The sequence below is a fragment of the Mesoplodon bidens genome, assembly GCF_964165515.1.
Source record: "Mesoplodon bidens genome assembly, chromosome: 4".
Classification (NCBI taxonomy): Eukaryota; Metazoa; Chordata; class Mammalia; order Artiodactyla; family Ziphiidae; genus Mesoplodon; species Mesoplodon bidens.
This window is the reverse complement of record NC_138160.1, coordinates 56,763,116-56,779,895: the sequence shown is the minus strand read 5'-3', so window position 1 is coordinate 56,779,895 and position 16,780 is coordinate 56,763,116. Positions and strand designations below refer to the sequence as shown.

The following is a 16,780-nucleotide window of genomic DNA, read 5'->3' as shown; positions in this document are numbered from 1 at the left end:
AAATATTACCAAAAGTAAAAAAAATTTATTTTACAGAGTGGTTGGCTTTTGTAATACATCAAAAACTGTCATGTTATCCTTCACTATTCTCACTGCTGCCTCGTATCAGTGGTTGAAGTTTCTCCCAAATAATTTAGTTTACATTTAAAGTGGCAATACAGGTTTTACTTAATGGATTTAAGTTATAATTAGAAACCAGTTTTATATACAGAAAATCCATAAATATAGAACTTTTATTCCTATTTTACCCTAGGGCTATGCAAAAAATTGACTAAAAATTTTTCATTTGGGTCTTTGTAATAAACATGTAAATACATTATTTACAATGGAGATGCTTTCTTACAGAAAGTAAACACACAGAAGTTATTTTGGTCTTCACTAGAATCCATCATTATATGTTCACTTTTGAAGATATGATACATCATGTTCACTTAAATTTTAAGTTTCCTGTTTTACACATAATTTAAACAATTATTTTACTTATACAATTAATGCTTCATTCTGTATTTAAATTTCCTTTAAGAAAGATTCCTTGATCCAACTGTAGGGAGTTTTTTTTTTTTTTTTTTTTTTTTTTGCGGTACGCGGGCCTCTCACTGTTGTGGCCTCTCCCGTTGCGGAGCACAGGCTCTGGACGCGCAGGCTCAGCGGCCATGGCTCACGGGCCCAGCCGCTCCGCGGCATGTGGGATCTTCCCAGACCAGGGCACAAACCCGTGTCCCCTGCATCGGCAGGCGGACTCTCAACCACTGCGCCACCAAGGAAGCCCTGTGGGGAGCTTTAAAATTTTTTTCAAATACCACAAAATGTTTCTGTACAATTATGTGCAATTTTCTTCTGGCGATATTATAAATACCCGGTCATTTCATCTTCATTGTTCATACCCCAGGGGTAATTCCCAAGTTATCTCACATGATGTAAGTACCATCTTTGTAGTATTTCATGGACTCCATTTGTTTTGTCATAGCCAGAACATCATGAAATCCAGTACTTAGGCCAGACATATGTTGAAAGTATGCTTCTTTTTCCACTTGAATTGTTAAGTTGTTTACTCCAGCATCTTTAAGTATTCCTGTAACCTGTTATAAAAATCCATACATTTAAAAGCATTTAGATTAATGCATTTAGTGCATTTGGATTAAATAATAGATATCACATTTTTTTGAATAGCCATAGATAGTCAATGATAAGTCCTTAAAGTAATGTTTATTATTTAGCTGGTCAAATATTACATAGGATCTTTTAGAAGGCCAGTAAATCACTGACCTGACATTCAAGGTAGAAAAGGAAAACAGCTACTGTTTCCAATTCGGTAGGTCTAGAATAGGGGTACAGGAACTGTTTTGATCCTTATCTCCAACCATGACACATACCTGCCAACTTTATTATTATTATTAACTTAGGACTGTATTTATAATAACTTATTTCTTGACCATCTATTGGGAACCAAGGTGGATTACAAATGAATTTTTTTTTTACATTAACTTAAGCTTGTCCTCCACATACTAAAACTTGACTTTATTTTTTACTACTTTTGGATATAAAACAAATCTAGATGTAAAAAAATAACATCCTTGGACAGCTCTAAGAATGATATTTTTAAACAATTAAATGACTACTGAGCTGTATAACTTACAATGTGTGCAATTACCTCAACTGAAATTATTTTAAAAACTTAAGATTATTACCTGCTGTACTATTCTTTGTTCCAGCACATCAGATGTCACCTGTATATGAATTGTTCCTGCCACAATACTGGCAGAATGACGCCAAAAATGTGGGTCTCGGTATGATATTATTCCTTCAATTTTCTGTAGCTGTCAAATAAAAGGAGAGGTGATATAAATGGATTTGAAGGCTAATTTACTGAACACAAAGCAGTCTTTTTAGTCCAGAAACCATTATTAACTTGATTTAAAAAAAAAAAGTAATAAGGAGAGCCCAGAAATGAGAAAGGAATGGGAAGGACAACTAACTTCAAGTAAAGGTGTCTAAAATATTTTGACCTGGCAGTGATGCCAGGGAAGGAATAGGAAGTGAACAGGGTTACACAGGTGACTTTACACCCATTTTCACCGATATAAGATGTACTTTGCCTAGTCTAAACATTGGATACATTCAATAAACCATGTTGTTTCCTTTATATTGATACAAACATTCCAGTATTATTTGTTATATTTGAGATAACACATGCAAAAGATATCCTTCATGTTCAACAATGGAAGGCTAGTCAAATAAATTATAGACTATCCACACAATGTAACACTACCCTGTCATTAAAAATGTATTAGACGGGCTTCCCTGGTGGCGCAGTGGTTGAGAGTCCGCCTGCCGATGCAGGGGACGCGGGTTCGTGCCCCGGTCCGTGAGGATCCCACATGCCGCGGAGCGGCTGGGCCCGTGAGCCATGGCTGCTGAGCCTGCTCGTCCGGAGCCTGTGCTCCGCAACGGGAGAGGCCACAGCAGTGAGAGGCCCGCGTACAGCAAAAAAAAAAAAAAAATGTATTAGACTATTTATCAACATGACATAATTAAGTGGGGAAAAATTTACAAAGCAGTACATTTTTTTGGCCATTTTTATTTAAAAAATATTTTTATACAGAAAAACGACTCAAAAGCGTTTCTGGGCTTCCCTGGTGGGGCAGTGGTTAGGAATCCGCCTGCCAATGCAGGGGACATGGGTTCGAGCCCTGGTCCGGGAAGATTCCACATGCCACGGAGCAACTGGGCCCATGCGCCACCACTACCGAGCCTGCGCTCTAGAGCCTGCGAGCCACAACTACTGAGCCCATATGCCACAACTACTGAGGCCCGCGTGCCTAGAGCCCATGCTCTGCAACAAGAAAAGCCACCGCAATGAGAAGCCCACACACCACAATGAGGAGTAGTCCCTGCTCACCACAACTAGAGAAAGCCCGTGTGCAGCAACGAAGACCCAATGCAGCCAAAAAAACAAACAAACAAAAAAACCAATAAATAAATAAAGAGATAAATTTTTTAAAAAGTGTTTCTTTCCAGGTAGTGAAATTATATGTGATTATTATCTTTTTTCTACTTTGAAACTTTCTGTAATGGATATGTATTATTTTTGAAATAAAAAACTTTCTTTTTTAGTAGGATGTATTAGTTGCCAATTATGAGAAAGTGAGAAAACTTTACTAATTTTATTTATGAAACCAGTGGGTTAAGATGCTATACCTTAAGTATTCAAGATGCCAACTGTTCATCAGCAGATCCTAATTACTTTAATATGATATGTCAGGGACTTCCCTGGTGGTGCAGTGGTTAAGAATCACCTGCCAATGCAGGGGACACAGATTCGAGCCCTGGTCCGGGAAGATCCTACATGCTGTGGAGCAACTGAGCCCACGTGCCACAACTACTGAGCCCACGTGCCACAACTACTGAAGCCCGTGTGCCTAGAGCCCATGCTCCGCAACCAGAGAAGCCACCGTAATGAGAAGCCCGCGCACCGCAACAAAGAGTAGCCCCCACTCACCACAACTAGAGAAAGCCCGCGCACAGCAACGAAGACCCAATGCAGCCAATAAATAAATAAACAAATAAATAAATAAATAAGATATGGCAAACCACAAGCTGAAATACATTCTATTCTGTGTTTGGTTTTTCTATGAATTGCCTGTTTATGTTATCAGTCCATTTTCCTACAAGACTGTCATTTTCATTTCTTATTAGGTCAACTTATTTAATTTCAAATACTATTTTAAAAGGAAGAAGACTAGTAAAGAAATTATACACAGTACCTTTTCTAAGGCAATATGTAGTTCTTTTTCATATTCTGGTGGCAGTCTCAGAAGGAGGACCTGACAGGCATCCTTAATCAGTGGGACAACACTGAGAAATATTAATATAGCGATAAAAAGAGAACAGAGGGGATCAGCAATGAACCATCCAAACTGCTCTATAAGAATGGTGGATACGATCACACCAATACTGCCAAGTGTGTCTGCCAAAACATGTAGAAATACACCTACAAGTAAGATACATAAAATATTAAAAATTAAAGCACATTTAATTTAGTTCTTTTATTCATTGTACAAATATTACGAGGTACCTATTATTCACCAGGCACTCTGCTAGGGGGTGGTACTTCAAAATGACTAAACATGGTCACTTCCATCAAGGAATTCATGGCATAGTGGTGAAAGTAAGGATGTGGGCAACTATTACCAGTGTGGTGAGTTTTATGATGGTGTCTGGGAAAGCTTCCTAGAAATCATACATGAGCCAAGTTTTGACATTACCTAAATTATTTCTACTAAATATCAGAATAGGGAATTCTCTGGTGGTCCAGAGGTTATGACTCTGCACTTTCACTGCTGAGGGTGAGGGTTCAATCCCTGGTTGGGGAACTAAGATCCCACAAGCCATGCGGTGTGGCCAAAAAAATAAAACATCAGAATAAATATCTCAACATAAATGATACTTCCCCCATATTTTTTTTCAGTACAATAAAAATTTCTTAGTTCTTTTATAGTGAAAGTGCGTAATGCACAGTTTCCCTTGCAACTAATATTTACTCAAATGTCACCATGAAAAGGACTCTATAATTACAATAATTTATTTTAAAAATTTGACATTTATGAACAGTTGTGAGCATTTTCTGTAACAGATGACTTTATATCTCTTTTTAGTTACAGGTTGGTTTTTTAAAATAAAATTGTACCAAGAACCCAATACTTAATACAAATAAACAATGTCAATTCAGAACACAGTTGAAAGGTAGGACAGTATCTGGCAAGGACTCACCCCTCATGTTAGCATTCATGCTTCTGCCTGCAGATCCGTGGCTGTGACCGTGCCCATGGTCACTGTGTCCATGCACATGGTGTGAATGGCTGTGATCAGATGAGTGACAGCTTCCTTGAGAAGCTCCATGGGTATGGTTATGGGCATGGCTAAAGGCACAGATACCAATAAGGTTTACTATCAGCCCTCCAACTGAGACTGGCTAGCAAAAAAGAAAAAAGAAAACCTTTAAATTTGTAATTAAAAAAATAAACTTGTTATTTAAAAGTTATTATGTAGCTATATATGGTTTTTGGTTTACAGTTTTGAAAATATTCATAGTAAAACCTCATTAAATTCAATAAGAAAATTTTAAGTGTGAATTTTAGAATATTTTAGAAGAAGCATTTAACTTTCAAATACCAAAGTGTTGACAAGTAAAAGGATTTAGATTTGCTTTAATTAAATGATTAAGAATAAAAATGTGGGCTTCCCTGGTGGTGCAGTGGTTGAGAGTCCGCCTGCCGATGCAGGGGACACGGGTTCGTGCCCCGGTCTGGGAAGATCCCACATGCCGCAGAGCGGCTGGGCCCGTGAGCCATGGCTGCTGAGCCTGCGCGTCCGGAGCCTGTGCTTCGCAACGGGAGAGGCCACAACAATGAGAGGCCCACATACCGCAAAAAAAAAAAAAAAAAAAAAAAAAGAATAAAAATGTACTTGATTCAGGGTTTATGAATAAATAAATGATGCTAAAGTTTTGTTTTGTTTATTTAAATAAAGAGTTTGAAAGTACTGCTTACTAGAGCAAGTATACATTGTACCTGAAATCTCATTTATATTACTAGGTAAATATCAATACTTTAAAAGGCAATGATTGTAATTTACTAATGAGTGGATTACAAATAAACACAGTCTTATTGTTTCTTAACTATAGTAAAATTTCCCAAAGTAAAAAAAGTACAATGGAAAAGCATTTTTTAAAAAACAAAGTAAATGAGATTATCTTGATTTAATGGTGCCACAGTAACACCCCACAGGATACTTACCCTTGATTATCCCCTCTTACAAAAATGATTTTGAATAGTAGCTCTAGCTCAGGGTACTATTTAATTTACATACATCTACAATTTCTCCTTTAGAGAAATCCATTTGTTTTATTTTTAATTTTTTAAATTAAAAAAATTTTTTTAACATCTTTACTGGAGTATAATTGCTTTACAATGGTTAGTTTTTGTTTTATAACAAAGTGAATCAGCTATACATATACATATATACCCATATCTCCTCCCTCTTGCATCTCCCTCCCTCCCACCCTCCCTATCCCACCCCTCTAGGTGGTCGCAAAGCACAGAGCTGATCTCCCTGGGCTCTGTGGCTGCTTCCCACTAGCTATCTATTTTACATTTGGTAGCGTATATATGACCATGCCACTCTCTCACTTCATCCCAGCTTACCCTTCCCCCTCCCCATGTCCTCAAGTCCATTCTCGATGTCTGCGTCTTTATTCCTGTCCTGCCCCTAGGTTCATCAGAACCATTTTGTTTGTTTTTAAGATTCCATATATATGTGTTAGCATACGGTATTTTTCTCTTTCTGACTTACTTCACTCTGTATGACAGACTCTAGGTCCATCCACCTCACTACAAATAACTCAATTTCATTTCTTTTTATGGCTGAGTAATATTCCATTGTATATATGTGCCACATCTTTATCCATTCATCTGTCGATGGACACTTAGATTGCTTCCATGTCCTGGCTACTGTAAATAGAGCTGCAATGAACATTGTGGTACATGACTCTTTTTGAATTATGGTTTTCTCAGGGTATATGTCCAGTAGTGGGATTGCTGGGTCATATGGTAGTTCTATTTTTAGTTCTTTAAGGAACCTCCATACTGTTCTCCATAGTGGCTGTATCAATATACATTCCCACCAACAGTGCAAGAGGGTTCCCTTTTCTCCACACCCATTCCAGCATTTATTGTTTGTAGATTTTTTGATGATGGCCATTCCGACCAGTGTGAGGTGATACCTCATTGTAGTTCTGATTTGCATTTCTCTAATGATTAGTGATGTTGAGCATCCTTTCATGTGTTTGTTGGCAATCTGTATGTCTTCTTTGGAGAAATGTCTATTTAGGTCTTCTGCCTATTTTTGGATTGGGTTGTTTGCTTTTTTGATATTGAGCGACACATATCTTAATTGTGGAAGAATGAAAAACTAAACAACAGTTATAAGTCAATGTTGCTAAAAGAAGATTGCACAAGATACAATGGGAATATTCAGAAAGGGAAATCTAACACAGTTTAAGGTGGGAAGAGAGGGACTAAGGGAAAGTATCCCACCAAAGGCAACTTTAGAAGCAAAGCCTAAAAGGGCAGAAGTGATGGAAGGGCGTGAGACCTATAAGGAACAGCGCATGTAAAGATTTGGAGGTACAGGGAAAACATTAAAAGTTGCCATAGCAGTAATTTAATCTAGAGTAAAGCCTTTGAATATTTCCTCAGGTATTCAAAAACACATCTTCAAACAAAAACGTTTAATAAGACAGAAAAGAAACTGTTTTAGAATATTATCTAATATTTGACTACTAGCGTATTAGAGAAAAGTATATTAATTAATTTCGAAGAGTCAGCAGTGTAAATGTAAATAGCAAGATAGGAAGTTATGTTAATTTAAATTAAAAAAAAATAAAACCTTCCTAGGTCAATAACTACAAGTAGTTAAACTTTTGCAGGGAAAAAGCTGTATGAGTTTGAGTAGAAATTCAAATAGGAAAATGAAAAGACTTACTGTTAACATGTGTGTGTCTAATTCCGGAGGATCAATTAATCTAGCCACTGATTCCATAAACACGAAAAAAGCTATTACCACTAGAAAAAGCCCATTAATAAATCCAGAGAGAATTTCTATTCGGCCATACCTAAAAATGTAGAATATATTTTTAGAAAAGGAAAATGACAAATATTTTTAAAGTATAAACATTATTACGTTACAAATGACGAAATGATTTTCAATGACAGATTTTCAATTACGCAAATAGTAAGAGTAGAAAATTACCAAGATTATAAATATCATACTAATGCTGGAAGGTTCTTTCCATACATATATGTTTGTTGAAATTTTATATATTTATCAAAGTCCTTCATCAACGTCCCTTCTTACACAAAGCCTGTCCTAATTTCTTAGCAAGAAGTTATTTCTCTCTCCTTTAATCCTTTGGCGTTCTCTGTATCTCTGTCACAGCACATAGATTCGGCTTTGTATCAAAATTTTTTGTAATTTTGGGTCATCCATCTTTCAAAATATAAACAGCTGAAAGTAAGAGCTGAATTTATTAACCTATTTACAATAGTTCTTATCAAAATATCTTGCACAAATCAGGGATTCTAATATTCGCTGAACTGAATGATGACTTAGTGAAAGGATACTGCATCATTTCACTAATGATGACTTAGTGAAAGGATACTGCATACATAGCCACTTCAAATTTTGAATTCTCTAACTGCAAAGATGTGAATGACCATGAACATTCCATTCCTCAAAGAAACATTGTTGGCCAAATAGCTCACTGTTTAACTGATTTTTTGCTATCTACCTATGAGAGGGATTTGTCAGGGAGTATATAGTCTTAAGCTTACTGCCATTCAGTATTTATCAAATGCTTGGTTTAGTTTCTCTTATCTACTTTAAATTAAAGAAAAATGAAGCTCTGAAAAATTAAATTTGTATTAAAAGTAGTAAAATTTTATTCTATAAGGTGGAATTTGCTACAAGCCTTGACAGTCAGTGTACCTACCCATAGGAGAAAATCCGAGTTGCTTTCCATCTACTCATCAGGGCTGCAAAAAGTCCCATGACCAAAGCAGAGCAGTCAAAGAGCATGTGAAATCCATCTGAGATCAGACCCAGACTATTGGTCAACACGCCATAGAATAATTCCACAAAGGTAAAAAGCTAAAACACGTTTTAAAAACAAACAGGAGAGGAGTATGTTGGGAAATACTGTTTCAAGAGAGATTTATCAGAATTTAATCATAAGGATTTTAACCCTTAGTTACCCAAACCTTACTTGAAGATATTATATAACTGTCTCTTTCGTTATTTAACTGGTTCTCATACAAGAAACCTCATTTCATATAAACTATAAGAAATCAAGCTAAATCAGATATGTCTATCTTATAAACTATTTAAAAGGAGATAGTTTTATTTATATGTCTGTAGAACTAAATAAACTTGACTATAAAATGTTAGCAATCTGGTTGGTAGTGAGATCTTATAAGGAGTAGATAAAAATCTTTTTTTCTTTTTGGCTGTGCCGTGTGGCTTGTGGGATCTTAGTTCCCCGACCAGGGATTGAACCTGGGCCCCTGGCAGTGAGAGCAAGGAGTCCTAACCACTGGACCACCAGGGAATTCCTGATAAAAATCTTTATAAACTACTATATCTACTAATTTGAAATAGCACACTAAACCAACATTTTTAAAATACTTCAAAAAATTGTTTAAGTAGTATGAATATGATCCTGTAATCTTTCTAATACTTAGAGAAAATATAATTTTAGCCCATTTCTAATTACTAAAATTATTTGGGAATTACTAAAATTATACCAGAACTGTCAAAATTAAAAGATTAAGCTTTTAAGATATGCCACTAATATTTAAAACTCTTACCAGATTCAAGCACAAGAAGTAAAAGATCTGCCTAGAGTCATTCTCCTCAAGAATTTGTTTTAGTGATTCCTTAATAAACCTAGGGATTGACTGGGAGCTATGCTGAAAAGCATCACCCATGAAGTTATAAAGAGGTATTCCTTCAGGAGAATATCCAATTAGGGTACCTTTCTGTCCTCTCTTAGAAGGAGATGATAAGATGTTGGCAGCTAAAAACAGAAGAAGAAAAAAAAAGATATTACAGAAGTTTAAAAAATTTAAGCCACCAAAACCCAACACAGTATCTATCAGCACTAAATGTATGAAGCATTGAACAAATTCCCAAATTTAGTAAATGACTGAACATCAGAATCCATAAGATGAAATTTGCTAAGGGGAAAAATGCTTACACAATATGAAGAATATAGCGCTCACTACCACTCCTCCAGAAAGGACGTGTTCTGTGCTCTCCTGGTGTGCTGCTTTGTTCATGGCCCGAAGCTGGTCTGTTATTGGATGCGTCCAAAAATTTCCAAAAAGTAGAGCACTAATAAAAATGGGGAAGGATCCATATCGGGCACATTTGGAAACTTCCACTTTGACTGAACAAATGGAATCGACATAGAAATCCAGGATCATGACAAAAAAAATAACCGTTGTGAAAGGCATAATGAGAGAAAACCAAGACTCGACTTTACTCTAGAAATTAAAAAAAAAAATGTGTTAATATCATATGGGTATAAAGTTCACATCTTATATTTTAGTTAATCCCTTTATGTATAAACAAATATTCCCATGATTCAATATGATTTGTAAAATGCCAAAATATGAGTTATAAGATATTGGCACATTTTCCTAGTATTCCCCAAAGTATTAAAAAAAGAAGCATCTGTTTAATAATTTTATAAATACTTGGTGATACACAATCCTTGGGTTTGTGGGTAGGTATTAAATTATTATTAATATTATTATTAGTATTTATATTAATATTAGTATTTAACTGATTCCTATGGGCCACGGGAATGGGAGGGATATATAAATTTAATAGTACTTGATAATTTAAAGCCACTTGCAACATCAAATTGAAATAAAATACAATGTACTGAACTAAAATCTATAAATAACAGCAATTTATTTTGCTTATTACCAATAAATTCCTGCTCTTACCTCAGTTGTCACAGAAAGAACAACGACCCATGGGCATAAGAGAAGCACAGAAACAAGATGGGATAAAGCTTGAAGACGTTTGGTTCCACCAACATCTATAGAGAGTTTTCTGGAAGCTGTATGAAAACCAACTTTACAACACAAAGCCAGTACTAGCAATAATACTCCACCCTATGAGTGAAAGTAGATAAGTTGCATTAGAAACACACAGTTCAACACTCAAGCCTTAAATACATAATATTTAAAGAAATGGAGCTAGCATGTTTTTTCCATAACCCAAATTACTGAACAACTTAAATGGCTAGCAGTACTGTAAATTACTGATAACTTATTTTAAATGTACTTTTAAAGTTACAGTTGCTGTAACTTTTCAGAATCTCTTGATCACCTTAGGAACAGAGGAAAGAACATACCTTGTGATCTGCCACACCTAAGAAGGCAATGGCTGTGTAAAGCATGTGAGTTAGAGCACTGTCATGATGTCCTTCAGCTAAGTGAGTTGGAGTGAAGGAAAAAAAATTCCAAATATTAACTCTTTGAATCCTGAAGTCCTCCTGGAATTTTAGCTACATTATTTTGGGTTGACTATACACTAATCGGAGGGCAAACCTGACTATCCTCAACAATATGTTTCCCTTAAAAACAAAAGAAAATAATTAAAAATTTAATTTTGGGACATGATTTATAAATTAGAATGGCCTATATATATTTCTTTTGTTGTCTCCAAAACAATTATAATAGTGCTTAAGGCACAGTTGTTAACTTTTAGTACTTAACCTCCAAAAGACCTATGCATGCATACTCTAAAGAGGACAAAGGGACAAGAGCAAGGAACCTCCTTAGATCACTCTTATCCAATGGAATCGGATATGCCATGTAAAAATCAGTCCTAAATCTGTTTCTAAGCCACTGACCACATAAGCCTCAGCAAAACAAGCAGCAAGCAAAAGAGGGTACAGTGGGCAACAACTGTCTAACAATCAACCTGGAGTTCTGCAAAGTCATGCTGTCCTCTTTCACTGTCTGTCCTCTTTCACTGTAACAAAGTAAACTGACATTAGCTAACTAATAGGTTTTACAGCAGTATCAGTAACCAGAAGAATCAAAACTGGTGTTCTGAGTCCTGCTAAATGGAGTGGGCAAGGGTATGTGGATAGGAAGGAACAGTGCATGACTGCAGAGGAAAATGAGTAGATATATTTGATTGGAAAGTTGGGTTTATATAAGAGATGAGTGGGGGCTGAGTTGGAAATAATAATTTACAGCAAGAAAGCGAATACCAGGTTAAGGGATTTGAACTTCTTTCAGGCAAGATGCCAAAGGTTTTTCATTTAATCTCAAAAAAGTTTACATTTAATAATTGCCACTGACTTCTAAAAGGAGCATTTAAATTGTTAAATTACAAGAGAGTAAACAGATTGATTTTGTTGAGCGGTAAATCACCTATTTTTTTTTTTAAATAGCATCAGGACATTCTAAAATATTCTTTCATTGTCCCTAAATTTCTGAAAACTTAGGGTGCTGTAAAAGATATTGAGATGCTATAAAATATTTAATTTAGAATGAATTTATTCATTATTTGAATACTGATTTAGAATACCTACATCAACCTATGAAAGTTTCATTCATGATTGATCAGTATAATTCAGTCACTCCTTCATTTCCCATTGTGCCAGACTAAAAAATTCCGATCTTTTGCAAAAGGATACGGTGTTCAGCCATTTTAGCCATGAGATCATCATTGTCGAAAAGCAATAGGCAGATCACAGCAATAATGAAAAAAGCAGCCCCTCTTGTCTGAAAATGAAGAGAATAACAGCAAGAATAGCTTTTTCAAGTGTTGATTTTTAAGACCATGACTATATAAATGCTAAAGAAAATTTTTTTCAGATAAATATTTAAAGAAAAGAATAACATCTGACATTAAAGTCCTTATACTGTACAATATAAATTTACAGTATTAACAGTAAGATACATAAGTAAAGAGCCCCAACAAATTCTGTAGGGTATTTTTAGGGCACTTGACAATTTGACAACTTCAATTGTATCCTTGCTAGTACTGACAGGCATGTTACCATGCACAAACCATTAAATGTTCACAGAACTAATCTTCCTAAATGTTACTTTGCTTCTGTTTGAAAAGCCCAAGTAACTAAGGAATAATTAGTAGTGACCTAATTTATTATACAACATGCAAGTAATAGAGAAGACAGCTGATTTATAATAATGTCAGTAACCTAGTTACCACTCTTCTAGGGAAAAAGAACTAAGAGGGCATGTTAAGAAAATTAGCAAAGTCATCTCTGATAGCTAGTAAAGGTATTAAGAGCTGAATACACTTCTTATGTTCTCATTCCAGAGAAAGGATGTTGACAAGAGAAAATTATAGAAAGGACATACTATCCACGTTTATGCAAATACTTCAGAATTTTTGGTACAGAAGCAATCTAAATAGCATTATTATACATTCTCTATTTACAAATTTACAGGTGTAATACCAGATACTTCGATAAAATAAAAATTTTAAATGAAAAATGAGGATCCTATTTTATTCATTATATGACTACCACTACATTTGATAAATTCACTATTAGTGTGGTAGGTATTTTGACAAAAGTTAGTATACATAAACCACATAATTTAAAATTTCATAATTTTCATTGAATCAGGACATGGTAACATTAACAATACTCAAATATGGAGAATATAACTTAATCTTTTCTTAGCAAAGGGGGCAATTGAGAATTTTGTGATGCTTCAGAGTCAAGACTAAGAAAAAAAAAAAATCACAGTCCTGGCGAGATGCCCAGATTCATTATTGACACTATTGACAGGATATTAAGATCCATACTCTCATTTCTGATTAGTGCAGTAAAATGTTTGTTTAATGTTTTAAAGCCATTTGTATTTCTTTTGTGAGTTGTCTTTTCCTGTCCTTTGCTCATTTCTATTGAGGATTTTCAGCAATTTTTTAAAACTATTTGAGTGATTATATTAAAAAAAAAAAAAGTAGGGGCTTCCCTGGTGGCGCGGTGGTTGAGAGTTCGCCTGCCGATGCAGGGGACACGGGTTCGTGCCCCGGTCTGGGAAGATCCCACATGCCGCGGAGCGGCTGGGCCCGTGAGCCATGGCCGCTGAGCCTGAACGTCCGGAGCCTGTGCTCCGCAACGGGAGAGGCCACAGCGGTGAGAGGCCTGCGTACCGCAAAAAAAAAAAAAAAAGTAAAACTTTTATCTGTGGCGATTTGTTATTGTTGTTAGTTTGTTGTTTGCACAATGATTTCTGTTACATAGATGCTTGTAATCATTATGCAGTCAAACGTACGTGGTTTCCCCTTTGTGATTTTTTTCTACTGGTTTTATGCTCAGAAAGTTCCTCTCCATCCACAGATTAATTATCCATCTATATTTTATTCTATGCTTTTACAAATATCTTTTTTTTTAACCACAAAAATCTTCAATCCCCTTGACATTTATTTTGGAGTACTCTGTGAGTGAGGGGAAAAGATTAAATAGTGGCATATGCTTTAATACCCAAGGATCCAATTTGAAATCTACAGGCTGGGTAGACTCTGCTCTACTTGGCATGTTACTTTGTTCACTTTATTTTATTCATCTGCCTCCATTATTTAGCCTGAAAGCCCCTTTCAGAACAGAAACTATTAAACCTTATTTGCCTTTATTTCTCCTTTACTCTGTAACGAGCACAATGCATCATGCATAGGAAGCATTTTATCTGGTAAATAAAAGTATTGTAGCTGTAAGTTATAATTGCACATTGGTGATGCATTTACTGAAAAGAGATTAATACTTAAATTATGGAAGATGAACAGGGTCACCTAGTTGGCAAAACATTCATCAGACTTTGAATATAACAAATTCTCAGGGACGTATTTTCCAAAAATGATGTACAGGAGTTAAGAATGAGAGAAGGGAGGGATCAGGTATAGCATGAAGGAGATGTCTGTGGTGATCGATCAGTCCTGCAGCTTGACTGTAGTGATGGTTACACAAATCTACACACACACACATATACACACGAGTGTATGTAAACCTGGTGAAATCTCAATAAGGTCTATGGGTTGTACCAATGTCAATCTCCTGGTTTTGATAGTGTAAGAGCTGGTTAAGAAGTTACTGTTGAAACTGAGTGAAGGGCACCAGGACCTCTCTGTACTCTATTTGCAGCTTCCTAGGAATATACAATGATTTCAAAATAAAAAGTAAAAAACAAAATGTCTGTGAGAAAAATTTATAATTAGCAGAAAAAGCCTCTGCATTCTTTTAAATGGTAAAGGATACTATTTTACTGCCTTAGATAGTATTTTACATGTACACTTTTCAATTTTCAAGTAACGAATAATGTAACCTTCTACCTTTGCTGGTCCTCCTCCAGAACTAGTGAACAAAACACTGAGCAGTGAGATGACAACAATATCACTGTGCTCGAATAGCAGCAAAGTCCTACAAAAATAAAACATTATCGGTCATGAAATGTATCTGATCTTTATCAGGAAGCATGAATTCAACTGGAGTAAGGGAGAAGAAAATAACCCCTTCCCCTTGATTTTCATAAAACATCATGGGAAAAATAAACATGTACAGCTGTTTTGGAAAATACTCTGGCATTATCTGCCTTAGGAAGGTTGAAGCTACAAATATTTAATAATATCACTTGTAGGGTTATTTCATACAGGTTTCTTGTATATATGTACCAGGAAACACTTATAAGATACCAGCGTTGTTTGCAATAGCCTAAAACTAGAAACAACCTAAATACCCACTGATGAGAGAATGGATAATATAATTTAGGGTATATCTATTCAAAGGACTATTATACAGTGGTAAAAATGAATGAAATTCTATGAATATATTAAGAAATACAGAATTGTATACTTTAAAAATGCTACAAACTGAATGTATGTGTCTCCTTCTCTCCCCCATTCATACGTTAAACTCAATCACCAACGTGACAGTATTAGGAGGTAATGAACACTTTTGAGAGGTGCTTAGGTTATGAGGGTGAAATCCTCATGAATGGGATTATTGCCTTTATAAGAGACCACAGAGAGCTCCCTCGCCCTTCTGCTATGTGAGGTTACAGTGAAGAGACAAGACGGCTGTCTATGAACCAGGAAGCAAGTCTCTCACCACACACTGAATCTGCTTTGCCTTGATCTTGGCCTTCCTAGCCTCCAGAACCATGAGAAACAAATCTGTATTTTTTAGAAGTCACCCAGCCCATGGTATTTTTATTATAGCCGTCCCAATGGACTAAGACACAAAGAGTGAATTTTATGGTATGTGAATTACATTTCAGAAAACTAATACAAAAGTGAATGAACTATATATATATATATATATACACACACACACACTTACACACACATACATACACACACACACATACTCTACATGCATCAAAATGGGCAAATCTCAAACACAACACTGAATGGAAAAAGTATGCTGCACAAAAATACATGCAATGTAATTCTATTCATATAAAGTAAAAAACTTGCAAAAAAAGAAATGTGTACCTATATGGTAAGACTATAAAGAAAACCAAGAGAATGCAAATCAAAATTTAAGATGCTGGTTACATCCAATGGTAGGGGGAGAGGGGGATACACAGGGCAACAAAGGAACTGGTAAGGTTTTATTTGGGGGGATACATGAATGTTCATATTTATTTATATTTATTCTTTTATATGTATGAATATTAAAAAAATTAAGAACATTACTGCCAGCTAAAGGGAGCTTATGGGATCTACATGGGAACAGATTTTCAGCTGCTCATTAGAAAAATTTTCATTTTTCCTCCTTATTCAAAAATCTGTAATGAGAACACAGCAGTGATTATTTTAGTTCTGTTAATATTTGGGAGATTACAATTAAAAAAATAGGTATCAGCAGAACGATACTAACTTAAAATAAGACAGGTTATGAAACACCAAAGGAGTCTTTCTAATCAAGAAACTGCATGACAATTTCAGTAAAAGAATGAGAGGGGCAGTGTTGGCAGAGGAGCTGGTGGTAGTGAGTGGTTGTAAGGGCAGAGGTAGATGACTAAATAAGGAGCCAAGGAAGAATTTAACAACTTTCCCCCTTCCTTCCCTAACCTAACACACAGGGACAGTGATTTAGTAACAAACAGACCAAAAGATCACGTCATGAATAAGAAATTACCACTCAATCGTATTCAAGCATAAACTG

The 16,780-nt window shown here is 35.6% G+C and overlaps 1 protein-coding gene across 1 annotated transcript in view; it reads right to left on the bottom strand.

The window, feature by feature from the left end:
- Nucleotides 1-215: 215 nt before the first annotated feature.
- SLC30A5 (solute carrier family 30 member 5) overlaps nucleotides 216-16,780 on the bottom strand; it is a 29,319-nt gene continuing 12,754 nt past the window's right edge. Inside the window, exons 5-16 of the mRNA XM_081230409.1 lie at nucleotides 14,944-15,031; nucleotides 12,278-12,365; nucleotides 10,982-11,058; nucleotides 10,569-10,739; nucleotides 9,812-10,100; nucleotides 9,423-9,631; nucleotides 8,549-8,706; nucleotides 7,543-7,672; nucleotides 4,771-4,972; nucleotides 3,765-3,991; nucleotides 1,689-1,817; nucleotides 216-1,079 (exon numbers count right to left, since the gene is read on the bottom strand). Coding sequence (XP_081086535.1) covers nucleotides 909-1,079; nucleotides 1,689-1,817; nucleotides 3,765-3,991; nucleotides 4,771-4,972; nucleotides 7,543-7,672; nucleotides 8,549-8,706; nucleotides 9,423-9,631; nucleotides 9,812-10,100; nucleotides 10,569-10,739; nucleotides 10,982-11,058; nucleotides 12,278-12,365; nucleotides 14,944-15,031 — 1,939 coding nt within the window. The 3' untranslated portion in view covers nucleotides 216-908. The remainder of the gene's footprint in view (nucleotides 1,080-1,688; nucleotides 1,818-3,764; nucleotides 3,992-4,770; nucleotides 4,973-7,542; nucleotides 7,673-8,548; nucleotides 8,707-9,422; nucleotides 9,632-9,811; nucleotides 10,101-10,568; nucleotides 10,740-10,981; nucleotides 11,059-12,277; nucleotides 12,366-14,943; nucleotides 15,032-16,780) is intronic.